We start from the raw sequence: 26,279 nt of genomic DNA, 5'->3' as shown, positions 1-26,279 counted from the left end.
ATTGGACTTTAAGGCTCGTATGAATGACCTGCTTAATATAATGTCTGTGTCATCATCGCAAATCAACTGCATTATGCTTACAAAAACATTTAAACTTCAACCAGTAAAACATTGACTAGCTTTTGCTACACCCAATGTCAATGAGCGTTAGCATTCTAGCTACCTGCTGCATTAAAAATAGTTATTTTGCAAAGATCACAACCAACTATAATCTTAGCGACTGTTCAAGCAATAATCGAAACATTATTGTAAGCGCATTACAACCCCAAAAAGTTATTTGGTTTAGAAGTAATAACAACGTACAGGCGTTGCAGCCAATAGTCGCGTAACGTCAGTGTGTCGTGCACTGGAAAAGGGCCTATTTGTAAAACATTATGGTCTGGAACTGTGAATGCAGAAGTTTTATGGATTGACAGTGAAAATCCTCCCAAATCTATAATACTCAATGGTGTACTACCCAGGAATATTTTATATATATTTTTTCATGATAAACACTATATATACAAAAGTATGTGGACATGCCTTCAAATGAGTGGATTCGGCTATTGCAACCACAGCTGTTGCTGACAGTGGAATAAAATCGAGAACACAGCCATGCAATCTCAAATCAAATGTTATTTGTCACATGCGCCGAATATAACAGGTAGACCTTACAGTGAAATGCTTACTGACAAGCTCTTAACCAATAATGCCGTTTTAAGAAAATACCAACAACAAAAAAAGTAAGAGATAAGAAAAACAAATAATTAAAGAGCAGCAGTAAATAACAATAGTGGGGCTATATACAGAGTCAATGTGCTGGAGGCACCGGTGTTGAGATAATTATGTACATGCAGGTAGGGTTATTAAAGTGGCTATGCATAGATAATAACAGAGAGTGGGGGGTGCAAATAGTTTGGGCCATTTTATTAGCTGTTCAGGAGTCTTATGGCTTGGGGGTAGAAGCTGTTTAGACTTGACACTCTGGTACCGCATGCCGTGCTGAAACAGAAAGAACAGTCTATGACTAGCGTGGCTGGAGTCTTTGACAATTTTTAGGGCCTTCCTCTCCAAAGACAAACATTGGCAGTAGAATGGCCTTACTGAAGAGCTCAGTGACTTTCAACGTGGCACCGTCATAGGATGCCACCTATCCAACAAGTCAGTTAGACTAATTTCTACCCTGCTAGAGCCCAGGAATTTGGAATTAGATGTTCGACAAGCAGGTGTCCACATACTTTTGTTCATGTAGAGTACCATATGGTGGGAAGTACTGTATCAATGAAAGACATACTGAAATGCAAAATAATATTTCAACATGTATATGTGGTGGACCTGGATCTGGTGAGAGTTGAACACAGGAGATGTCTATCCTATCTCTCGAGTCTGCCAAGCAGATAATGTCAGTCCATCCATTGCAGAAGACCTAGACCTGCATGATGAGTGGGATACAGACCTGGAGGTTGATGAGTATGCTATTTTATTGAAATTTTTTGGATAAAAAAAACATCAGATCACAGTAGTTATTACAATGTATTATTGTTTGTATTGTAAGTTGATTTGTTTTATGCATATCTCACCCTGATGGTTGTCTGATAGCGACACCACTTCTTATCATCGTTAGAGGTGAAAAAGACCACCGCTGAGATGTACCTGCAGGCCTGCAACCTGGTCCGAGTGGTTCCTGTCTCTTACTTCCTCTGGAATCTGGGCACCTCCACCATGAGCCACAACCACCACGGCATGGGACCCCTGGGGGGAGGCGCTGGTCATTGCCCTGGTGATAAGTCTGCTGGATGTCTATTGACACATTATCAACTTCAAGGAATGCTCATCAACAGGACATATGGACTATCATCTGTTGTCCTTGACTGATGGATTCTGTACTTCAGATGTCTCTGTTGTTAGCTCCAGTGCTGGGTTACTGTTCTCAGACTCCTCTGTGGGGGAACAGGGACATGCACATCACCAACCTGGAGCTGGCAGGAAACTACCTGCTGGCTGAGGGAGCCAAATACCCTGTGGCGATGTTGAAGGCAAATTTCCCCATTCGCCATCTGGTAAGTTTGTATGAGTTCTTTGTAAGAAGGTAATGTAAATGTATCTGGTAGCATTAACATCTCTTAAACATGTTCATTCAGACGTGGGACAAGTATGATGTGCTATATGTCCCACAATCTGCCACAAGAGGGCATTGGAGTCGTGCAGGCCATGCAGTCCTTCACATTAAGAGATGTATTAAAATGCCAACTGTTTGTCTAGTAGAATTTGTCCAACAATCGCTTACTGTCTGAAGGCGCTGAGTGCAGAGCAAAAATGTTGCTTGACAACATTTCCATCAAATCCGTCAAACTTTCAGGTAGTACACACAGATTTGAACATGAAAACAAAAAACTCTGTTCATTAGATACACTGAAAAAAATATAAACGCAACATGTAAAGTGTTAGTCCCATGTTTCATGAGCTGAAATAAACGATCCCAGAAATATTCCATACTCACAAAAAGCCTATTTCTCTCAAATGATGTGCACAAATTTGTTTACATCCTTGTTAGTGAGCATTTCTCCTTTGCCATTTCAGTTGAATGCATTCAGTTGTACAACTGTCTAGGTATCCCCTTTTCCCTTATGATGTGAGCATTTCTCCTTTGCCATTTCAGTTGAATGCATTCAGTTGTACAACTGTCTAGGTATCCCCTTTTCCCTTATGATGCGTTTATATTTTTGTTAAGTAATATATTATATTTCTCTACTTTATTTGTGAATCTTTTTTTCAAAAATTTCAACAACAGGGAATGGATACATAGAGGACGATGCTAAAAGTTTTGCAGATGCCCTGGCAGTAAGTGAATAGAAATTACATAAAAAAATGCAGGCATATTGATGATATTACTGTCATTGGAGTCTATAGCTAGCTACTTGCAATATCTCTCCCTTTTGAACAACTACAGAGTGAAGGAGCTGGACTTGAGCCACAATCAGTTCTGTGGGAGAAGTGGAGAGCATCTGGGGCAGATGTTAGGTAGAGACCATTTCACTTTATGTCTGCATCTCACATCATTACGGTTGAGCAGTCTCATGGAGTCATTCGGGTTACAATCATTCACAATGTGAGTGTTTAGCGTTTTGCATCTGCTGTCACTGACCTTGTAATCCTATAGCAAATTATGAAGGTCTGGCGGTACTTGACTTAAGCTGGAACATCTGCAAATGAAAGGAGCTGTGGCTTTCTGTGCCGGCCACAAGGTGTGGATAAACATACTCATCCCAATTCCCACATTCAAAGTATAATTGTTCCCTAAAAAAAAATAGTTAAACAGTATGTGATGAAGATATCTCCTCTTCACAAAGGTGAATGTGACCCTGAAACACCTAGACCTGTCCTGGAATGTCTTTGGGAATAAGGGGCCTTGACTTTAAGAGAGGCACTGAAATTCAGCAACACTCTGGTATCGAAATATCTAGACCTCAACTACAACTGCATCACCAATGAGGGGGTGGGCATGCAGTGCAAGGGCTGGAGGCCAACGACACTCTTGGAGTGCTGACAGTAGGTGCTTGATTGACAGGGCTCACATCCCCTGACCTGTGTGGTGTGGAACTAGGGTGACTTTAGATGTTTTGTGTCCCTGCAGCTGACTTATAACTCTCTGACAGTGGAGGGGCGCTGGCTGTCACTGTGGTCAAGAACACGCCCAGAACTGCTCTGGAGGAGTTCAACATATCTGTGAGCATTGTTGTTCTCTACTTGATGTACACAAAGTGTTTTGGTTCCTCTGTTAACACTCCAAACCATGCTAAAGTTATAACTGAGTCCTTTGTGTTTGTAAGTAGAATCCAGTCTAGAGGTGCTGTATGGAGGTGTCAGAGGCTTTATCGCTAACAAAACATCCAAATGCCTTGACCCAGGTACACTGACTGGTCATATAATTTTTGTCAAATGTGTATTCACATGCAGTAGTTACAAGTGATTGTAAATCATAACTGAATACAGAGTATTTAAACACATTTTTAAATAAACTTCAAATTCAACTCACTGGTACCTAGTAATCAATGTTTTTCAAACCAGTGCAAGATGTGAAATAGGGAGGATTATGTCAAGGAAAAACATCTCTGCTCTTTTCTTTGAAGGATTATCTGGATCAACAAAAGCTGCACCTTTGGGACTGTCCCACAAAGATGGGACAATGCAAGTGCCTGTAGCAGACTTCAGGAAGGCTGTGCAGCTCTCAAACTAATTGCTCATCCCATAGTCCCTGACATTTGCAGGGTCTGTTGAGCTAATGCATTTCCAATGCTCGAAGATACCCCGGAATACCCTCACTTGCATGTACTCGTATGAGTGGTTTCTGTAATGTTATTCTCATACACTGAGTGTACAAAACATTGGGAATACCTTCCTAATATTGAGTTGCACCCACCATTCCCTTTGCCCTCAGAACAGCCTCAATTTATTGAGGAATGGACTCTACAAGGTGTCGAAAGCATTCTACAGGGATGCTGGCCCATGTTGACTCCAATGCTTCCCACAGTTGTGTCAAGATGGCTGGAGTGTTGCAGTTCTTGACACACTCAAACTGGTGCATCTGGCACCTACTACCATACCCCGTTCAAATGTACTTAAATCTTTTGTCTTGCCTATTCACCCTCTGAATGGCACACATACACAAAACATGTCTCAATTGTCTCAAGGTTTAAAAATCCCTCTTTAACCTGTCTCCTCCCCTTCATCTACACTGATTGAAATGGATTTAACAGGTTACATCAATAAGGTATCATAGCTTTCACTTGGATTCACCTGGTCAATCTGTCATGGAACGTTCCAGAGACTGGATCGTGAAAGGACAGGGATGGTTGATTACAGGTGGGCTTTTCTCATACAGTACACACTGTCAGGGTGGGGTGAACTAGCAACATTATTTGAAGACCGCTATGAGTGTGTAAAGAAAACACCAAACATCAGCAATAACCTGAGAACTGAACCGAAACTTGTCATAAACTGTCCACACATCTGTTTGCCCTTAAAAAAACTCACCATGAGCAGACGTTTATGGTCAAAGTGTCGAAGTAGGGCAAACATATCTATTTATTATTGCTTGTTGTGTCGTGCCAATGTTCTTCCTTTTCAAATGCTAAGAAAGTCCTTTTAGTGAAACATCACATTAAATATGTTCTTCGGAGTCTCTCCTCAGGGGTCTGGCCGACACCAGGAAGCAGAGGATGCCAGCTGCATAAGATGGAGTCCCGTCAGAAGAAGGAGAAGCAGAAGAGCAAGCGCATCCTGAAGACCTTCCAACACCCCCTGCAGCTCATGGTCACTGGAGGACTCCAGTGGCCCCCAGCACTTCTCTGCCACCCCACTGAACTCCTGGCACCACATCATCATGTCCAACAGCAGCCGCTACTCTGTCACCAACCTGAGCAGGGAGCGCATCCACCTTCCCATGCCCGGGAGCAGGACCCACCACAGGCCCACCAGCTCCCCCACCATGTACTCCTACTCCCAGCCCAAGCTGACGGAAGACTCTCCACGCTAGCCCCAATCTAAACCCTGTTATGCAATTTTACAGAGAAATCACCGGCTTCTACATACAGTCCATGCATTACACATATAACCATAAAATATACATTCCTCCAGTATACATAACCACGTTTCAGGCCAACTTTATGAATCAACTCGGGAAATTATAATACCACACCATTATGACATCCCTGCACTAAAAATATCCTAGCAGTTAGAACCAACAAGTCTGAATCATAACCACCTCGACTACTCCAGAATGACTTCCACTCTGTTTGTCTTAGCTCTCCTGAGAACCACCTTGGCCTTTGGGGTACGTGTGATGTGATTCTGGTGCATCTCTCTCATACTAACTGATGCCTATAGAAGTGACTTGTTTATTTGCCTTCTCAGCCTGTAGGCCTGTGGAGCGAGAGGAACGGGACGGAGGATGGAGATGGGAAGTGCTCCTGTGAGGCCTTCCTGCCCGGCTCCACCTTCCCAGTGGGAGAGCTGGTCCTCCTGGAAGAGATGGCTATGCAGATCAACCACAAGCTGGAGATGGAAATGAGCAAGGTACACCAGTATGGCGTCACATAGATGGTTATAATGGTGGTTATAATGGCCTATCACTCTCTGACACACTATACACCATACATCCTATCATCAAATCACATTTTATTTGTCACGTGCGCGGAATACAACAGCTAGACGTTACCGTGAAATGCTTACTTAAGAGCCCTTTCCCAACAATGCAGAGTTTGTAAAAGAAAGAACAATTTGCAAAAAAGGAAATGGTAACACAATAAAAGAACAATAAGGAGATTATATACAAGGAGTACCATCGTAGACCTATAGCTAAGCTATAAAGATTGAGCAATAAGCACGGGTTCTGATGACCTACTCTTTCCTTAACAGTAGCTCAGTTTGCCTATTATAATATGACTTATACGGTCATTTGTATTTAAAATATCCCTCCCCTCCAGTTCAAGACATATGAGAGCAAGCTGACAGTGTATGCAGAGAGGATAGTGAACCTGACAGTACTGGTGGAGCTGATGGAGGATAACCCTGACGCATACAGTGACGCCTACAGGAGGTGAAGGTGCAGATCAAACAGTTGGAGGCTCTGGTACAGGAGCTCCTGGGCTCCATACAAACCTCCACTACCGCCTTTGAGTCTCTGCACCAGCAGGTAACTACCCGAAGACTGTCCCCAACAACTCATCTGGCCACGATGCAGCTATAAACAATGAACATGTCTACTTTTCACTTCAGACATGTATCTTTTGAAGGACTTAAACTTCTGGTCTTATGGTTGTTTATCTGTGTTCTCACAGATCTCCTCCATGGTGGTGGTCGTGACCAAGCTGGAGAGATACAATAAGAACCTGGTGTTGGTGACCCGTCGTGAGTACATCAACATACAGCTCAAACTGGAGGAGTGTGAGAAGCGCCACAATGAGATCTTCAACCCCAACATCGGTAAGTCTTAGACTACTTTAATGGTCTCCTTTATGGTCTATCTATGCACAATCACTTCACCCCTACCTACATGTACAAATTACCTCAACTAACCTGTACCCCCGCACACTGACTCGGTACCGGTACCCCTTGTATATAGCCTCGTTATTGTTATGTTATTGTGTTACTTTCTATTATTTGCATTTCACGGTAAGGTCTACACTTGTTGTATTCGGCGCATGTGACAAATAAAGTTTGATTTGATTTTGAATTGATGGTGATACACACCCGCCTCATGCCAAAACATTTGTAGACCATTGCATCTTTGATGTCACTGACTTTGCACTCTTTTCTCAGGGTCCTGAGAGCACGGAGGTATAACCAGAGTCAGCAAGCCCATTGTCAGTCAACTGAATGCCCACTTGAATGCTGGCTTCAAATGGGGAGGCTGGGGGAAAGATTCTAAGCCTGTGCATGGTTCTGAATCTCAATACTGGTACTCTGGGTATAGTGGTGCCTCAATTGTTGACATGAGATTTTACAGTAGCTACAAAAATCGTATTTTGAGAACTCCATTTAAACACCAAAGCTTGTCAAGTAGCTGGTATGGAACTGGTAACAACTTCATTGTTCGTGATAACACCCTGTATTATCAATTGAACAACCCATTTAACATGGCCAAACTGAATTTTACTACTATGAACTATGAGTACAGGGTCATTGCAAAGGCTAGCACTAGATTCTCATATAGTCACTCACCCAATCAGAACCTAGACTTTGCTGCTGATGAGAATGGGCTGTGGGTGACCTATGCTACAGAGGAATCCAAGGGTAAAATGATCATTGCTAAAATTCATGAACCATCATTTGGTATAGAGGAGTTGTGGGAAACCAGTGTGTACAAACCATCTGTGAGCAATGCCTTTATGGTGTTTGGAGTCTTCTATGCTGTCTGAACAGTTGACATTCACTATGAGGAAATATTTTATACTTATGACACCAAGATAAAACAAGAGAGCTACATGAGTATTCCATTTGAGCGGTTCCAGGACAAGTATGTCAGCCTGGACTACAACCCCACTGATGAGAAACTCTACATGTACAACGATGGCTACTATGTCAACTATCATCTCTGGTTTGACAACCAGGCCACTGTAAACACAACACACCCCTTGGTCAGATAAAAGGCCTATTGTGGCATCTCTCATATTGAAACTCGTTATACTCAAGTCAGATTGAATCTCTTTTGTAGTTGCTCTGATTATATAGAAATCCGGGCTCATGCTCATCGTGTTGATTTTAAATAAATCGCTTAAGCATTCTCGTTGTGTTCAAGGGTTTACCTTTGATATTCCATCTGAAATAGTACTGTCTTCATTGTATTAAAGTATTTTGATTCCGTCATCTTCAGTATATATCAGCATCTGTATAATGAGGTGTATACTAGACCCCAGAGTCAGCCAAATGAAGGTCAGTTGTGGCTAAAAAAGCATGATACTGTGTATCTCATATAAAATACTTTAAATGAGTCCCTTATGCTGATAATAAATTCGGTGTCAAACATAAAGTCAGATGCCAATACATTTTCTGTCTCTAGACTGTCTTGTTAATCTTCATGTAGGCCTACTGTAGGTACTAAACAGTCTCACTCACCAACATCACAGAGGGGATTTGTGATACTGTTTTAGAGGACAATCTCTCTCAATATGCAGCACATTGTTAGGAATTAATGAACAGTAACACACTTCATTCCTGAGAATACTTAGTCTGCTCATTATTGATATCTAAACATATAGAAAATAAAACTTGTACAATATAATGTGACATTTTGCAAGGATGGGCTACTGCAAAGTCTTGAAAGAACGACATTTGTCTCTTCCTTGTCTTATCTAAAAAATACAATGGTAAAACCATGTTGAACACAGACCGAATCCTCTTTTGGCCTCTTTGGCCATTTATTTTGTTAGCAATACAGTATGGATTTGAACTATGGAAAGTGGCTTGAGTGTTAACTATTTAAACGTAGTTTGTGTACAGGCGCGCGATTCAGTCTGCATCGCGAAGCATCGCAGATGATCCGAATCCCGATTGAGCCGACATATGCAGCCCGTGAATGCATTCTCCGCGACAGCAGAAACATTGGCTTTATTAATTGTCAATCACATTATAACGCAGATCTTCAGCACCTATACTTCTTACCAGCATAATCTAAAGTCTCAGGTGGAGAAAAAAAGTTAGCATAATACTTGTGGAATTGTGTGATGGAACTTGCTAGGCTATATCATTGGAATAAGGATGAAATTACTTTATTATACTATGCTTATCTCAACATATAATATCCTGCCACATTGTTGATGACTAATAGTAAGATGCATTTATGTAGTTGATAATATCAGGTGCCATCTACCATATGCCATCAATAACATGTCTTCATAACTGAAAATAAAATCAAAATCAAATGTATTTATATAGCCCTTCGTACATCAGCTGATATCTCAAAGTGCTGTACAGAAACCCAGCCTAAAACCCCAAACAGCAAGCAATGCAGGTGTAGAAGCACGGTGGCTAGGAAAAACTCCCTAGAAAGGCCAATACCTAGGAAGAAACCTAGAGAGGAACCAGGCTATGTGGGGTGGCCAGTCCTCTTCTGGCTGTGCCGGGTGGAGATTATAACAGAACATGGCCAAGATGTTCAAATGTTCATAAATGACCAGCATGGTCGAATAATAATAAGGCAGAACAGTTGAAACTGGAGCTGCAGCACGGCCAGGTGGACTGGGGACAGCAAGGAGTCATCATGTCAGGTAGTCCTGGGGCATGGTCCTAGGGCTCAGGTCCTCCGAGAGGGAGAAAGAGAGAATTAGAGAGAGCACATGTGGGGTGGCCAGTCCTCTTCTGGCTGTGCCGGGTGGAAAAAACTGTCCATATGCCCTGTTTCTCATGCACTCCATGTCCACAGAATTTTGTGATCAATACAATTATTAGACAGATTTAAAAAATTGTACTTGAGTATTTATTACAAGCAAACAAGGATGTCTGCATATAATTCCTCAAGAATTGAAGGTAGTCTCTTAAGAAACAGCAGTAATTATGGGAAGAAGCAAGATGTTTCTCATTAGCTGATAGGAGCGAGTCTTTAAAAACCCAGAACAGATGGACAAGGACCCACACCAGAACACTGGATACCAGATGGTTCTGTTTCTAGTGCTCCTGCTTCTCCTTTGCCCTGCAGTGGCTTGGCTGTTAAGGGACTCTCATTTTCTCCTTCCACTAAACCTTGACAGTTAGAGATACTTCCAAAAAGAGTGCTAGTTTACTACTTGAGTGAGCCACCACTGTTTTCCTCCCGCCAATGGAGGACTGAGACTCTGGAAATGTGACTGCAAATGTAGGTGAGTTGGAGCAATGTCTTAGTCATGTGTTTCTTCCTGACATCCCCTTCCCTGCCGACCATGTGGAACACATGCAGCAAGTCACCAAGGATCTAATGCTGGAAGTGGGAATCCAGATAAAATAATTTACTGTTGTATTGTAATGAACACCATGAGGTTTGAGCCCCCTGAACAGGATTGAATCAATATTGCATTTACACACCAGGTTGTAGAGTGATGTTAACAGTAGCCTACTCCAGTTTATGGAACACGTCTTGTAAACCTTAGGGGGGATGCTTGTGTATATTTAACCGAGACCTCATTCACAGTATACCCTATGAGATATCTTACACCGGGACTACTACCTTTGTCTCTCTTGCAGCTGGACATTTACAAGGGCAGGATTGTGATCTATTTGGCTGAGTTAAGCAACCTGACTATCCGTGTGGAGGTTGTGGAGAGCGGCCCTGATAAGTACATCCGACTGGATTTCGAGCTTCTCAGGATCGAGACGAGAGAGTTTGAATTGTTGGTGACACAGCTGAAGGAATCCCTCAACTCCTCACCAATGTTCGACAGCCTATACACTGAGGTAAATGGGTGATAGTTATTCTGCTATGTCTGTCTACCTATTAATGACTGTCATTGGCATTATAAATAAGTGACAGCTAATATCATGCGGAAGAAAGAGGAATGTTGCTATATGAAACAAATGACCTATTTGTCCTTTGTACACATGCATCCATAGATTCACAACATGAGCCTGATTGTGAACCAGCTGGAGGGCTATGACAAGAGTAACCTGGAGGTGATCTGTATTGAGTTTGGAAAACTGCAGAAGAAGCTGGAGGAGTGCCAGAAGAACCAAGAGGAGGGGACAAACCCAGGTATTGGTAAGAAGCCTCTGTGATGGTAGCATTGTTAACGTATTGTATCATTATTTCAAAGCCAGTAGTTTGTGGATTTGTTTGTCTTATATATTATTAATAGCTATTTATGTTTCCCCCCAGGCTCCTGCAACCATAAAGGCATTGCCAGTGTAGGGAAGCCAGTGATCAGCCAACTGAATGCGAACTTGAATGCGGGTTACAGATTTGGGGGGTGATGGAAGGCTCAAAACCCAATCGTGGCTTTGAATCAATGTATTGGTATGGTGCCTATAGCAGTGCCTCAGTGCATGACTTTTATCTTTACTCCGGCTATCAAAATCTGGTTTTAAGGAATTAATTTAAACAACATAACTTGCCAAATGGATAGCAGGGTACCAGCAACAATTACATTGTTCATGGTAACACCCTGTGTTACTAGAAAAACAGCCCATTCGGCATGGCTAAACTGAATTTGACCACCTCCAAATATGACTACAGAGTAATTAAAAAGGCCAGTGCAACATTCTCATACAGTTACTCAGCCAATCAGAACATGAGAATGATGAAAATGGGCTATGGGTAACCTATGCCACTGATGAATCCAAGGGTAAAACGGTCATTGTGTCACGCCCTGACCTTAGAGATCCTTTTAATTAATTATTTTGCTTAGGTCAGGGTATGACTAGGGTGGGTAATCTAGTTTTCCTATTTATTTGTTTGGCCTGGTATGGTTCCCAATCAGAGGCAGCTGTCTATCGTTGTCTCTGATTGGGGATCATACTTAGGCAGCCTTTTTTCCCACCTTAGTTTGTGGGATCTTGATTTTGTATAGTTGCTGTGTAGCCTGCAGAACTTTACGGACGTTTTGTATTTTGTTGTTTTTCGGTGTTCATTTGAATAAAAGTAAGATGTTTGCCTACCACGCTGCAACTTGGTCTCCTCATTCAAACGACGAACGTAACAGAAGATCCCACCAGAAACGGACCAAGCAGCGTGGCCAAGAGGAGCAGACATCCTGGACATGGGAGGATATCTTGGACGGTAAGGGATCCTGGACGTGGGAGGAGATCCTGGCCGGAAAGGATCGCCTTCCATGGGAGCATACGGAGGCAGCGAGGGAGGAACAACGACGACACCGGGGTTCGCAACCATGACGCAAGCATGAGAGGCAGCCCCCCCATTTTTGGGGGGGCGGAACACGGTGTGGCTGGCGGAGCCAGGTTTCAGACCAGAGCCAACTCCCCACACTCGCTTTAAGGAGCGTGTGACCGTTCAGGCACCATGTTATGCGGTGATATGCACTGTGTCTCCAGTGCGCATTCACAGCCCGGTGCGCTCGGTGCCAGCTCCCCGCACTTGCCGTGTGAAAATGAGCATCCAGCCAGGACGGGTTGTGCCGGCTCAGCGCTCCTGGTCTCCAGTACGCCTCTTCGGACCAGGATATCCTGCGCCGGCTCTATGCACTGTGTTTCCAGTGCGCCTTCACAGCCCAGTGCGTCCTGTGCCAGCGCTCCGCACTTGCCAGGCTAAAGTGAGCATCCAGCCAGGACGGGTTGTGCCAGCTCTAAGCTCCAGACCTCCAGTGCGCCTCCACGGCCCAGTATATCCTGTGCCAGCTCCACGCACCAGGCCTCCTGTGCCTCTCCCCAGCCTGGTACGACCTGTGCCGGCTCCACACACCAGGCCTCCAGTGCGCTTCAGCAGTCCGGAGCCTCCTGTGAGGGTTCCCAGTCCGAAGCCTCCAGTGATGATCCATGGCCCAAAGCCTCCAGTGATGATCCATGGCCCGAAGCTTCCAGTGATGATCCATGGCCCAGAGACTGCAGTGATGATCCATGGCCCAGAGCCTGCAGTGATGATCCATGGCACAAAGCCTGCAGTGATGATCCGTGGCCCAGAGCCTGCAGTGATGATCCATGGCCCGGAGACTGCAGTGATGATCTGTGGTCAGGAGCCTGCAGTGATGATCCATGTCCCGAAGCCTCCAGTGATGACCCAAGGCCCGGCGCCTCCAGTGATGATCCATGACTGGAAGCCTCAAGTGATAATCCATGGCGTGGAGCCTCCAGCGACGGTTCCCAGTCCAGAGCCTCCAGCGTCAGTTCCCAGTCCAGAGCCTCCAGCGACGGTTCCCAGTCTGGAGTCCCCGGCGACGATCTACGGTCCGGAGTCCCCGGCGACGATCCATGGTTTGATTCCTCCGGCGATGATTCACGGTCCGGAGCTTCCGGTGACGATCTCCACACCAGAGGTGCCACCGAAGTTGGCGGGGCCACGAGCGGAGCGGGGTCTGCGTTCATGTTTGCGGCCGGAATCCGCACCTTTTGGGGGGGGGGGGGGGGTACTGTCATGCCCTGACTTTAGAGATCCTTTTAAATCTATATGTTGGTTAGGTCAGGGTGTGACTAGGGTGGGTAATCTAGTTTTCCTATTTCTTTGTTTGGCCTGGTATGGTTCCCAATCAGAGGCAGCTGTCTATCGTTGTCTCTAATTGGGGATCATACTTAGGCAGCCCTTTTCCCACCTTAATTTGTGGGATCTTGATTTTGTATAGTTGCTGTGTAGCCTGCAGAACTTTACAGTCATTTTGTATTTTGTTGTTTTGCGGTGTTCATTTGAATAAAAGTAAGATGTTAGCCTACCACGCTGCACCTTGGTCACCTCATTCAAATGACGAACGTAACACATTGCCAAAGTAAACGAGGTTGAATTTGGCATAGAGGAGCTGTGAAATATCAATGTGTACAAAGCGTTGGTAGGCAATGCCTTCATGGTGTGTGGGGTTCTCTATGCTACCAGACCAGTAGATGTTTACACAGAGGAGATCTTTTACTCTTATGACATCAAAACAGAGCAAGAGAACTACCATTTGAGAAGTTCCAGGATGAATATATAAACCTGCACTAAACCCTATTGACCAGAAACTCTACATGTACAACAAGGGCTACTATGTGTCTTATAGTGTCACGTTTAGCAAAAACTAGAGCCTCCCTCTGGTCTATCGTATTGTGACTGAAATGACTCTCTGACAGCATGGGGCTTTGACTGAATAAATACTCATTACTTTGTCTGATGCACTGACTTGCATTCAAAACTCATGTCCCTTGAATTTCTGAAATAAAATCTAACTGAAGCATTGAATCTGTTTGTGTTGTAGTTCAGTTCATTTTAAGTTGAATTGAAAATTTAAATGTTCATTATAATGATTAAAATACCCAGCCAACTCTGTCAGATTCCCTCCCATCACCTAAGGCAGTCCAATGAGAACGAGTATAGGGGTGCAGTATCCCACCCCTTATTTTTTAGTAGAATATGAGTCACTCTGTATAACTAGTACCACAATATGACTCATCCCCAGTATTTATTTTACCTTTATTTAACTAGGCAAGTCAGTTAAGAACAAATTCTTATTTTCAATGACGGCCTAGGAACAGTGGGTTAACTGCCTGTTCAGGGGCAGAACGACAGATTTGTACCTTGTCAGCTCGGGGGTTTGAACTTGCAACCTTCCGGTTACTTGTCCAACGCTCTAACCACTAGGCTACCCTGCCGCCTCAGACCCCTCCCTCCCTAGCTTTGGGCTGGGCTGTGGTTTACTCTCTCACACCCTCTCCTCTCATTTCCCCTTCCCCTTCCCAGCTCTCCTCCTTGGGCTCAGGCTGGGGCTTCCGCCTTGCTCCTCTGTAAGCAAGCCCTCCCCTGGGGTGGCCCTCCTCTTTGTGCTCCAGCGAGAGTCTGGGTCGAACTGTTACTGAGGACCAAATCAGAGCAGATTAGACTAAGCTGGCAGGGTGAGGCCACATACATCCTTTCACTGCATGTACAACAATGAACCATGCACATTGTTTTATTCTTACGGTTTCAGGTCATTGTTATACAAATCCATTGACTAATTAAAATGTGGATACAACATTATACTGTAATAAATTGCCAAATCTATCTGAAATAGAAAAAAGGTCTGAGAACAACAGCAAGACAAAAACAGAACAGAACATTTTTTATAACTAAACCAAGATAGACAACAGTCTGTCGTTTTCAAGGGGAACAAATGAGCCATAGTGGGCAGAACACACAAGGAGGGGGCAGAGCCAAGCACGAGTTAGCGAGATCCCATTGGTGCGTTTTAGCATAATCTGCATATTTCTGTTAAGAAACGCCTACTCTCTGAAGTGCGCGTGTGCAATACCTCGATTCGCTTTTGCTTTTGCACTCCTTCTAAACAACGCGATTTTAAAAAACTTTTGCAAAGGCCAAAGTGTACAAACCGTAGTCCACTCTGTTCATAACATATTGTAGTTTTGCGAAAAGAAAACAGTATTGAATGTCGGCCAAAATCCATCTCGTTCCATCTTCTCCCACTGCGCCAGTGTGTTTCCCCTCAGCGGAAACGCCAAGCGGATGCTTCACGTTTATACATCCAGTAAAATATCTGTCTCATTGTTCTATCTGACAGCTCCGTCTCTTTAAATATAGCATCTGTCAGGATGAGACGGGGGAAGTTAAGGCCTCGTGGCTAATGGTACCACCTTACATAATTTCAAGCCAATAGGCAGCCTCGCTAAACTTTCCTCCTCTTCCTGATATCTGTGCAGAGGGAGGCTGCTGAGGACGAAGTCTGCTGCTGGGGCAGTGGGTCTAGGGGGCATGCTCTGATCACATCAGGTAGGATATATGTGTACATGTGTTGTCTGTCGTGTGGCGACCAAGATGAATGTATGATGCAAGCATGTCTATCCATTGCAGACAAACAAATGGGATTATTGTATTGTTAATATTGTTTATTCTGGTTTGTCTCTACGCTGACAATGTTTGTCGTTATTATCAAGGATATTGGTGCATGTAACATGGAAATACTGCAGGAGGCGGACTGATTCTCAACAACAGACACACTATGACTTCTCCTCATTAGACTGTATGAGGAATGATAGAGTGTATGTGAGTGGGATACAAAACTAACCCCATGTCACAATGATCGACAATGGTAAGGCATCAGCACATTTTCATAGTGCACTTGTGTGGTATGCTAAGAGCTACTATGATTGCAATACATTAGCATTTATAAATCCTCTGACAGGGATCTGCCCACAGCGTTCGTACAGTAATATGTACCCACAGGGCAAAGACGTCGATATTTCAACGTTTAGTTTTGATTTACATTTGGTTCAGTAGTCAACTAACGTAAATTCAATGAGAAATAAACAACAACAAAAATCACTGTCATTGGATTTAAGTTAAAAGTTTGTTTGATTATTTTTTCCAAATCTAATCAGTTTTCCACGTTAATTCAACATAAACACAGATTTGTTTTTAGATTAAAGAAAAACATTATTTTTTTTGCAAATGTATTAAAAACTTAAAACAGAAATACTTTGTTTACATAAGTATTCAGACCCTTTGCTATGAGACTCAAAATTGAGCTCAAGTGCATCCTGTTTCCATTGATCATCCTTGAGGTGTTTTGACAACTTGATTTGAGTCCACCTGTGATAAATTCAATTGATTGGACATGATTTGGAAAGACACACACCTGTCTATATAAGGTCCCAGAGTTGACAGTGCATGTCAGAGCAAAAACCAAGCCATGAGGTTGAAATAATTATCTGTAGAGTTCTGAGACAGGATTGTGTTGATGCACAGATCTGGAGAAGGGTACCAAAACATTTCTGCAGCATTGAAGTTCCCCAAGAACACAGTGGCCTCCATTTTTAAATAGAAAAAGTTTGGAACCACCAAGACTCTTCCTAGGGCTGGCCACCTGGCCAAACTGAGCAATCAGGGGATAAGGGCTTTGGTCAGGGAGGTGACCAAGAACCCAATGGTCACTCTGACAGAGCTCCAGAGTTCCTCTGTGGAGATGGGAGAACCTTCCAGAAGGACAACCATTTCTGCAGCACTCCACCAGTCAGGCCTTATGGTAGAGTGGCCAGACGGAAGCCACCCCTCAGTAAAAGGCACATGACAGCCCGCTTGGAGTTTGCCAAAAGATGCGTAAAGACTCTCAGACCATGTTAAACAAGATCGGCCTGAATGCCAAGCGTCACGTCTGGAGGAAACCTGGCACATCCCTACAATGAAGCATGGTGGTGGCAGCATCATGCTGTGTGCATGTTTTTCAGTGCCAGGGACTGGGAGACTAGTCAGGATCGAGGCAAAGATGAACGGAGCAAAGTACAGAGAGATCCTTGATGAAAACCTGCTCCAGAGAGCTCAGGACCTCCCTCTGGGGGCGAAGGTTCACCTTCCAACAGGACAACAACCCTAAGCACACAGTCAAGACAACGCAGGAGTGGCTTTGGGACAAGTCTTTGAATGTCCTTGAGTGGCCCAGCCAGAGCCTGGACTTGAACCCGATCTAATGTCTCTGGAGAGACCTGAAAAAAGCAATGCTCCCCATCCAACCTGACAGAGCTTAAGAGGATCTGCAGAGGAAAATGGGAGAAACTCCCCAAATACAGGTGTGCCAAGCTGGTAGCATCATACCCAAGAAGACTCAATGCTGTAATCGCTGTCAAAGGTGCTTCAACACAGTGCTCATTAAAGGGTCTGAATACTTATGTAAATGTTATTTTGTTTCTTTTATTTTTTTATAACATTTCTTAAATCCTGTTTTTGCTTTTGTCACTATAGGGTGTGTGTAGATTGATGAGAAGAAAAAAAACAATTTAATCAATTTTAGAATAAGGCTGCAAAGTAACAAAATGTGGAAAAAGTCAAGGGGTCTGAATACTTTCCGAAGGCACTGTAAGTACTTTGAGTCATCCTTCCTCCTCATCACCCCTGCAGCACTGACAGTGTTTATTCATCAGCAATAGTACCAGAGCTGCACACTCATACTCACTTCCTGTGCTCTACTGAGGTAAAAACTGAACTCTCTGATGACCCAGATTCGTATCATCATGCTTGAAAACAAAGACTTTAACCTTCAAGTGGAGGAGGATAACCCCCCAGTGAGCCGACTAACTGCTGCCAGAGATGAGTCCCACTGCTGATAGGACCAGGGAGAAAAGGTGAGACACTCCACATGCTTATGATCTGATGAGGAGGCTGGTGAGGGGAGAATGCCTCATAATAATGGCTGGAATGGGGCGACTAGAATGGTATCAAACACATGGTTTCCAATGTTTGACACCATTCCATGTATTCCATTCCAGCCATTATTATGAGCCCGTCGTACAACTGACTAGGTATCCCCCTTTCCCTTCCTCCCTCCCCAATTACAGTGCCACCAGCTGCCTGTAAGGGGAGAGGAACAGAAACAGTCTTTTATTGGTCACATTACTTTCACTTTACTCTCAGTTTCATGCTTTGCCGTCATGTTTTTCTCAGACAAGTGACTAGTTAAGGGATTTACTGTAGCCCTGGGGAAATTTTGGCTTTTGGTAGTTAACCATCTCTGGAAGATTTGATCAATTATTCTCTGCCATCGTAAGGATTATTCTTAGGAACTTCCCTTAAAGAGAGGAACGTCTTAGCGGTGGCTGGTCGTGTTATGACTCCTCCTAGGACATACAGGTCTGTGTGATTCCGTATAGCTCGGTACACTCTTGTGTGGCTGCTAGGCCCGTCTGGATCTCCACAGTGCAGAGCCAGGACAGCCATGGCCAAGAGAGACTACCTGGTGGAGGCAGCCAAGCAGATCCGAATGGCTCTGGACAGGGAGGTCAGTGAAGACTATGAAGCTGCCTTCAGCTACTACAAGAATGGGGTTGACCTGCTGCTCAATGGAGTTCAAGGTACAGTGGTAATCTACTGTACTCTAGAGTATTCTGTCAACATGCAGGGTTCTGGTTAGGGTGATATTGAATAGAGCAGGTTAAGGCGCTACAGACTTTAGCTACTCAACACAGTGAGAATAAGTAATGTGACATGAAACAGGAACATGTGGATTTATCTGCTCATGATTCATCCATTGTAAAGCAGAATTAAATCATTCCTATGAAAAACAGGAAGTCAGGAAGCCAAGGTCAGAGAACGATATCCATACTGGTAAAGCATGCCGGATATTCTCTCTACTGTGCTAGTGAAGTATGTCAGCTATATTCAAACAGAAGCATTTGAATGATGAGGTTATTTCAGTTTAGTGGAGTGAGGTTTCTCCATTGTGTGAGAGGGAGGGAACTGAGGTCTGATGTAGTTGGTCTGTCTTCCAGTGGACCCTAACAAGGAGCGCCGGGAGGCAGTGAAGAGGAAGACTACTCAGTATCTGAAGAGGGCCGAGGAAATCTTTATCTCCCACCTGCAGGACAACCTGGGGAAGGGGAACTCTCACTTAGGGGTAAGAAGATGACCTTTGAACCCTAATTTTGACAAGATGAACATTCCATAATACTGTGCAAATCTTATTGATGGAAATCAACCCACTCTGATCATTCATGTTACTCAGGGAACTGAACACTCATTTTCCAGCTTTTTACTCCTGTGTTGATTTATATGTCTCGTCTGTTTATTGAAGAAGTGGTTAAGTGCTAATCTTCCAGTTAGCACCTCTCTGAATCATTTCCTTCTGGGAAAGCCTGAGTCACATCCTCAAAGCAACCAGTATGTGCTGCTTATAGCCTCTCTCTAGAGATGGGCTACAGAACAGCACAATAACTCCATCTCCCTCTGTTACACTACACCCGGGCGAGAAGATCACATCTGCCAGGATGCCTCGCACTGGCCGGCTGGGTGCTCTCTCTCCCCCTCTCTCTTATGCAACATGCTAATATCTGTTCGAAGATTGTAACTAATCCTTGAGTAGAAGCAACATTTCAGATCTGAATTAAACACAAAGACACGTGTCCACATCGCTGTTATCTGTCCTGTACAGATTTGTAATCTCTTTTTATCACCAGGGTTACAGTAGTCTGAGATTCCGGCCAATCAGACACCTGAGCTGCCCAGTGGAGGATCTGGAGATGTGTAAAGTGGTGGGGATCATCGATAAGGTAAGGATGTTTTTACACTCAACTCTCAACCAGACATGGGTACTATAACGTTTTGTTAAACTGATGATACTCTCTTGAACAGACATCCTGGCTGTAGTTAACCCTTTATTAACCAAATCACATTTTATTGGTCACATACACATATACCATGTCTAATAGATCCAGTGACAACCATGATGCTTACCTAAGCAAATAGTACCTTGTCCTAAAATGTCACAACCATCTAATAACATACTATGTTCTATTTAAACTAAAATAAAATGTACGTCTTCTCCCCAAGGTTCTGATTGTCCAAAGCCTGATTACAAAGGAGAAATGTGTTGTTAAAGTAAGTACTTACGTCTGAACTTAACACTACCAATACAGTATGTCAGAGGACAGAGTGGCAGACGTGTAGTAGAAACATTGCAGCTGTCTATCTGTGTAGATGCATATCCAGTGCACAGATGGCTGTTGTACTGTCTGGACCCCTGCCAGCCATTCTATGGCAGCCCAGTCAATGGGAATACTCTCAATCTTGAGTATCCTTCACCATTGATTTGGCTAAAAGCCCTCCACTCTGACCCTCTTAGTGGAAATGCACCTCTGATTTCCGTAACCAGAGAGTTGTTATTGGAAAATACTGTAGCAGGGTCTCTAAGGCGCAGGTCTCAGTAGTCTCGTTTACACCTGGCACTATCATGCATCATGTGTCTTGATCTTGTCCACATTCTGATTGTGCCCAGATCTTGAGAAATGTGTCTACATATGATATTAAAATGTATCTTTTTATACGACCACTGTTTCCACATTGTGACCAGATTTCCTGGTCTCTCCGTTTATAAATTATTTTATGGATATTCTTTCAGAATTGTATTTATTTTAAGACACATTGATGCCATAAGTCAGTAGTGCCACCTGTCAATGATTTTACAGGGTGGGATAATGAGGATTTAAATGGTTTCACTATCCAGATCTGTTTACACTAACGATATCCAGACACAATGCATGCCTGACTACCTCCGTAAGTGGTCAGCAAGATCTGATCACAATGTGTCTTTTAATCGTCTACACCTGTCTTAACAATCAGAATGTGGACAAGATCAGGACAAAGGACCTGTGTTAGAACCAGGTATAAACAGTGCTAGAGAAGAGCCCGCTTTTGTTGAGATGAGTTTTTAGATTTCTGTTTTGATCAATTAACTATAGACACAGACTAAGACTAGACAAGAGAACAATGTGTATTACAGTAGAGATGTTGTATTTTGACCAAGGTAATAGTACCAGCATAGTAATACATGTATTGTTCTATTGTGCCGTGTCCTCTCAGAGCCTGCCCAAGTCGAGCTGGGAGAGCCGGGACCAGCCCACTATCATCCCCCAGGGCGTCCCCTATATGGTGAAGCTGCTGAGGTACTATGTCAGTGAGGATGCTGTGTACCTGCATCTGGAGCATGTTCAAGGTGAGCTGAACACAGCCTCTGCCTGCCAGCCTTGCAGTACGTGAGATGTAGCGGATGCTCTTACCTAGCCTATCGCCATGCAAAGGGAGATTTATGTCCATGGCATAGCTGTGGACCTACAGGTTACATTTTTTGTTGTTGATGGTTGCACTCTTCAGCCATTTTGGGTCAAGGATGCCAAGGAGATTAGAAAAATTGCTGAATTAAAATAAAGAAAAACTACTATTGTCTTATGATGTATTGCCTTTTCTATGCTCTGTAGGTGGGAAGCTTTTCTCCAAACTGTCCAAGGTGAGGAACGACCGAGCCAAGGAGCACCCAGAATGCTACATTCCCAGCCAGCACAGGATCAAACTGAAGAACAGCTACACCTCCCCTACCATCAGTTCAGACTACCAGCAGAATGACAGAGGGGACACAGGGGCAACCCCTCTCCTGGAGAGGGAGAACGAGGAGAACCCAGAAACAGACTCCCCTGCATCTTGGCATGAGGCTCAGCATCGTCTGGAAGGCTGTAGGACCCACTCATACTGCGAGGAGACAGGCTGCCTGCAGAACAACTCAAGGTCTACAGCGCTACAGCCCTCTTTATCTGGGCCAATGAGGACAGACATCAGTCCCCATATCCATCCAGCAGGCCACAGTCAGTGTTTGCACTCTGAAACTCAGGACAAGCCTGCTCTTCCTAGTCATCTGTGCATCGATCAGGTTCCTGATGTCACCTCTGAGACTTCTGGGAAGGCCACTGGAACAGAAAAAATTGAATCCAGTTTGGATTTTGACGTGGTGTGGAAGGCTGCTGATCTGACACAGAATTGTGAGAGTGACTCCGATATAGCTGCAGGTAAACCTGTACCTCAAACAACTCAGACCTCTTCTGGTGGGACAGGGTCAACAGTGAACTTGAAGAATCATTCTATCAGTTTGTATTCACAGAAAAGTTATGTTCTCCTCCATAATCAAAGCCAGGCTAGTGAGATGGCAACTTTGACTTCCTATGGCTCTCACCAAGGCAGTGTTTCAGGTGGAGACCTTGAGAACACTGTGGGTGTAGAGCTATCCACACACCAGGAGAGGGGGCAGGAAGAACAGGTAAACCGTCACACTACTGAAAAGAGCATTGTGAACACAGAGACTTCCCAGCCTGGCAGAGCTGTGTGTCCCTCTACAGTAGACGAGCTGAAGGTCATGAGGACATCCTCAGGGATCTCTCACCCCCCTTCCCTGCCTCACTGTCTCAGTGCTGGGACACAGCAGGGGAACCAGGCAGGCATCTCCCTGGCCCTCACAGAGGCAAAGTATCATGTGGGGCCTCCTTGCAGAGAGCCAGGGGAGGAGGTGGAGGAGGGCTGGGAGCTGAGCCCTTTGAGTAAGGACATCCCCCAAGGGAAAGGATCACTGTGTGACCACAACACCACTGGCCCCACAGGGGCCTCCCCACAGTGTCGGAAGGAGGACATGAATGCTTTCCTGAAGTCAAAGGGATCAGATGGACAGGGTCAGGATCAGATCATTGAGGTAGAGGGCTGGTGCCACCAGCCCAAGTTCCCAGCCAAGGCCTCCAGAGGGAGAGATGGGGTCAGGCAGGGCTGTTGGGGGCTGCCTGAGGCAGAGGTGCGTCTGTTGGGAGCTCAGATCCTCCTGGCCCTGGAGAGTCTTCACCAGCAAGGTGTCATGTGCCGTGACCTCAACCCAAAGAACATCCTGCTTACCAGCATCGGTTAGTCACCTAAATCACTTTAACTCCGTACGGTCTCAGTTTTTGGCATGAGTTGAGTCTTGAAAACTCAACAAACTTTGATTGTGACATATTGTCATGTTTCTCAACAGGAAAGGTCTGCCTGACATTCTTTGGCCAGTGGAGTGAAGTTCAGTCAGAAACCAACTCTGAAGCTATGGACCAGATGTACTGTGCCCCAGGTGGAAACACAACAGTTCCACATATGGCTGCTACCCTAAAGTGCCTTCTAGTGTTATTATATATCAGACATTTAGTTTGAGCCAACAAGAAACCTGTTAATAACAGTTCTGTTTGTTGTTTGCCAATAGAGATTGGAGGTGTGTCCAAAATAACAGAGGCTTGTGATTGGTGGAGTCTGGGGGCATTGCTATTTGAACTTCTTACAGGAATGGTAAATAACATTTGTATTGAATAATCATTTGAAGAAAAAAGAGGCCAGAATCTTGCCCTCCTTCATTGTAAAGTTTTTTTTCAATCCAAACGTGTGTATGTATATTGATTAGAGTGCTGCCAACTGATCTGTTGATAGTGTATCTGTGTTGGTACCATTATCAAGTCCTTGTTGAAACTGTATGCCTGTTCCTGTGCCTCCAGCCCCTGTGGCAGTTCCACCCAGCCGGGGTACATTCTCACACCCAGCTTCTGATCCCAGACCAGCTGAGTACTGCAGCTGCCTCCCTGCTCACTGAGGTAAGGCCTGAGTCCCATTACACACATGACTGGTAGTGTAAATACCGTAGACATATACACACATGCTGCTAGCCTGCAACCACAGATACACACAGCCACACACATTGTACAAACTCAAATTGGCTTTCTGAATGAGTGACTATTGTGTGTTCCACAGCTTCTGCAGTTTGACGCTGGTTATCGTTTGGGCTCTGGAGGCGGTGGAGTGAGTGACATCAAGTGTCACCCCTTCTTCAATGGTGTCTCCTGGAAGGCACTGAGCAGTTAGCAGACTGTCTGTAGCCTGAACAGTTATCTGCAGCCAAGTGAAGTTGGGCAGCCACTGCCCCCTTGTGGCTAAAATAATTGAAACCCCAGCTCTGGAGCTACTTCCTGAGCATCTTGTTCTTCCCAAAGAATGAGAATTAGAAGGGTAATTCAGAGCAATATGCACACAGCCAACATGTCAGCCCTGCAACAACCAAACTCCTGCCTGCAGTGTTCTCTTTGTAACAAAGAGGCTAGTGTAAACATAGTAGGTCAAAATGTACTCCTGGGTGACTTTTGGGGTATTTCTGTTGTACAAATGACATGCAATGCTACTGTTAACATCCATGCATAGCATCACCAAGTATGGAAACTGATGTTTTTCATTGTCAAACACTTACTACACAAATACTTTTTGGTCAGCAAAATGAAGCAATGCATCTGTGCTGTGTTAGTCTTTAATACTCATAGTCAGCCTTTTTTCTGGTCATCTGTACATAGCCTATCAGTGTTTCTCAAGCTCAGTCCTGGGGCCCTACCTGGGTACACGTTTTGGTTTCTGGCCTAGCACTACACAACTGATTCAAATAATCAAAGCTTGATCAGTTGGTTATTTGAATCAGCTGTGTAGTGCTAGGGCAGAAACCAAAATGTGCACCCAGGTAGGGCCCTGGGTGCACAATTATTGTAGGTAGAAAATGGTGCTTTGAGATGTACAACACCCACTCCCTGCCCCAGACACACAACATTTAGCATAAATTATTTCACAATTTCAGCCCATGCACCTTTTGGTCTATTCAAGTATCCCTTTTCCTAGTTAACCAACACAAAACGTCTGCAGTTTAGGTTAATCAGGCAGGTATAGCTGCTGCGTGTGAAGGTCGGTAGATTGGTTTGTTTAGCCATTGACTGGGGAGGCTGGCTCACATGTCCAGTAGCAGCACTCTGGGATCTTCTACCACAGTCTTGATCTTACGCAGGAAGGTGACCGCCTCTCTGCCGTCGATGAGGCGATGGTCGTACGTCAGAGCCACGTACATCATGGGGCGGATCTCCACCTGCAGCAGAGGAAGAGGAGCTTCAGAGACACTGCTTCCTGTCTCTATTCCACATAAACTAAAGTCCTCTCACGGTCAACTGCATTTATTTTCAGCAAACTTAACATGTTTAAATATTTGTATGAACATAAGTTTCAACAACTGAGACATAAACGGAACAAGTTCCACAGACATGTGACTAACAGAAATGGAATGTGTCCCTGAACAAAGGGGAGGCCAAAAGTAACAGTCAGTATCTGGTGTGGCCACCAGCTGCATTAAATACGGCAGTGCATCTCCTCCTCATGGACTGCACCAGATTTGCCAGTTCTTGCTGTGAGATGTTACCCCACTCTTCCACCAAGGCACCTGCAAGTTCCCGGACATCTGGGGGGGGGGGGGGGGGGGGGGGGGGGGGGGGGGGGGGGTCCCCAGACGTGCTCACTGGGATTGAGATCCGGGCTCTTCCTGGCTATGGCAGAACACTGACATTCCTGTCTTGCAGGAAATCACATACAGAACATGCAGTATGGTGTGGCATTGTCATGCTGGAGGATCATGTCAGGATGAGCCTGCAGGAAAGGTACCACGTGAGGGAGGATGTCTTCCCTGTAACGCACAGCGTTGAGATTATCTGCAATGACAACGAGCTCAGTCCGATGATGCTGTGACACACCGCCCCCAGACCATGACGGACCCTCCACCTCCAAATCGATCCCGCTCTGGAGTACAGGCCTCGGTGTAACGCTCATTCCTTCGATGATAAACGCGAATCCGACCATCACCCCTGGTGAGACAAAACCGCGACTCGTCACTGAAGAGCACTTTTTGCCAGTCCTGTCTGGTCCAGCGACGTTGTTGCCGGTGATGTCTGGTGACGACCTGCCTTACAACAGGCCTACACGCCCTCTCTCAGCCTATACACAGCCTCTCTCAGCCTATTGCGTACAGTCTGAGCACTGATGGAGATTGTGCGTGTTCCTGGTGTAACTCGGGAAGTTGTTGTCATCCTGT

General features: G+C 44.7%; 3 protein-coding genes, 1 long non-coding RNA gene and 1 pseudogene across 11 annotated transcripts in view; 4 read left to right on the top strand and 1 right to left on the bottom strand.

The window, feature by feature from the left end:
• The first annotated feature begins 1,154 nt into the window (after positions 1 to 1,154).
• Positions 1,155 to 4,437, top strand: LOC109904048 (uncharacterized). The gene is made up of 9 exons (XR_002257122.2): positions 1,155 to 1,449; positions 1,604 to 2,039; positions 2,771 to 2,820; positions 2,930 to 3,000; positions 3,140 to 3,224; positions 3,330 to 3,528; positions 3,614 to 3,705; positions 3,813 to 3,887; positions 4,110 to 4,437. It is a non-coding gene; the product is annotated as an uncharacterized LOC109904048 (long non-coding RNA).
• A 1,321-nt stretch (positions 4,438 to 5,758) lies between these two features.
• LOC109904538 (olfactomedin-4-like) lies at positions 5,759 to 8,600 on the top strand (annotated as a pseudogene).
• Positions 8,601 to 10,294: 1,694 nt separating this feature from the next.
• Positions 10,295 to 14,166, top strand: LOC109904539 (olfactomedin-4). The gene is given in 9 exon segments (XM_074933755.1): positions 10,295 to 10,465; positions 10,696 to 10,905; positions 11,062 to 11,206; positions 11,324 to 11,422; positions 11,425 to 11,736; positions 11,739 to 11,800; positions 13,869 to 14,046; positions 14,049 to 14,081; positions 14,084 to 14,166. Coding segments are annotated over 9 exon segments (1,293 nt in total).
• A 1,207-nt stretch (positions 14,167 to 15,373) lies between these two features.
• Positions 15,374 to 24,677, top strand: LOC109904049 (ribosomal protein S6 kinase-like 1). 7 transcript variants are annotated; one of them, XM_031788186.1, is made up of 14 exons: positions 15,375 to 15,844; positions 16,009 to 16,163; positions 17,810 to 17,923; positions 18,067 to 18,189; positions 18,715 to 18,915; positions 19,333 to 19,457; positions 20,017 to 20,109; positions 20,390 to 20,437; positions 21,419 to 21,551; positions 21,814 to 23,271; positions 23,382 to 23,471; positions 23,601 to 23,683; positions 23,887 to 23,982; positions 24,140 to 24,677. In XM_031788186.1, exons 5-14 carry the CDS (start codon positions 18,780 to 18,782, stop codon positions 24,248 to 24,250), a joined length of 2,373 nt encoding a protein of 790 aa, XP_031644046.1. In that variant the 5' UTR covers positions 15,375 to 15,844; positions 16,009 to 16,163; positions 17,810 to 17,923; positions 18,067 to 18,189; positions 18,715 to 18,779; the 3' UTR covers positions 24,251 to 24,677. The 7 variants fall into 7 exon arrangements, with proteins under 7 accessions (XP_031644043.1, XP_020356716.1, XP_031644042.1 ...); XM_031788185.1 differs by having other exon boundaries at positions 15,376 to 15,844; positions 18,742 to 18,915; XM_031788183.1 differs by lacking the exon at positions 17,810 to 17,923 and having other exon boundaries at positions 15,374 to 15,844; positions 18,715 to 18,842.
• The window catches only part of LOC109904051 (dihydrolipoyllysine-residue succinyltransferase component of 2-oxoglutarate dehydrogenase complex, mitochondrial-like), a 9,932-nt gene continuing 8,323 nt past the window's right edge, over positions 24,671 to 26,279 (bottom strand). The window contains exon 15 of one of the 2 annotated variants that reach the window (XM_020501131.2): positions 24,671 to 25,286. In XM_020501131.2, the coding sequence (XP_020356720.1) occupies positions 25,152 to 25,286 (135 nt within the window). In that variant the 3' untranslated portion in view covers positions 24,671 to 25,151. The remainder of the gene's footprint in view (positions 25,287 to 26,279) is intronic. The other variant, XM_020501132.2, reaches the window with a different exon arrangement.

The sequence above is a fragment of the Oncorhynchus kisutch genome, linkage group LG14, assembly GCF_002021735.2.
Source record: "Oncorhynchus kisutch isolate 150728-3 linkage group LG14, Okis_V2, whole genome shotgun sequence".
Lineage (NCBI taxonomy): Eukaryota > Metazoa > Chordata > Actinopteri > Salmoniformes > Salmonidae > Oncorhynchus > Oncorhynchus kisutch.
This window is presented reverse-complemented; position numbering and strand designations above follow the sequence as displayed.

Coding starts and splice junctions, on each gene's coding strand:
- LOC109904049 (XM_031788183.1), top strand. CDS start 18,155: ATGAGTCCCACTGCTGATAGGACCAGGGAGAAAAG. Junction 19,458..20,016: donor AGGGGAACTCTCACTTAGGG/GTAAGAAGATGA, acceptor TTTTATCACCAG/GGTTACAGTAGTCTGAGATT. Junction 23,472..23,600: donor CCAGATGTACTGTGCCCCAG/GTGGAAACACAA, acceptor GTTTGCCAATAG/AGATTGGAGGTGTGTCCAAA.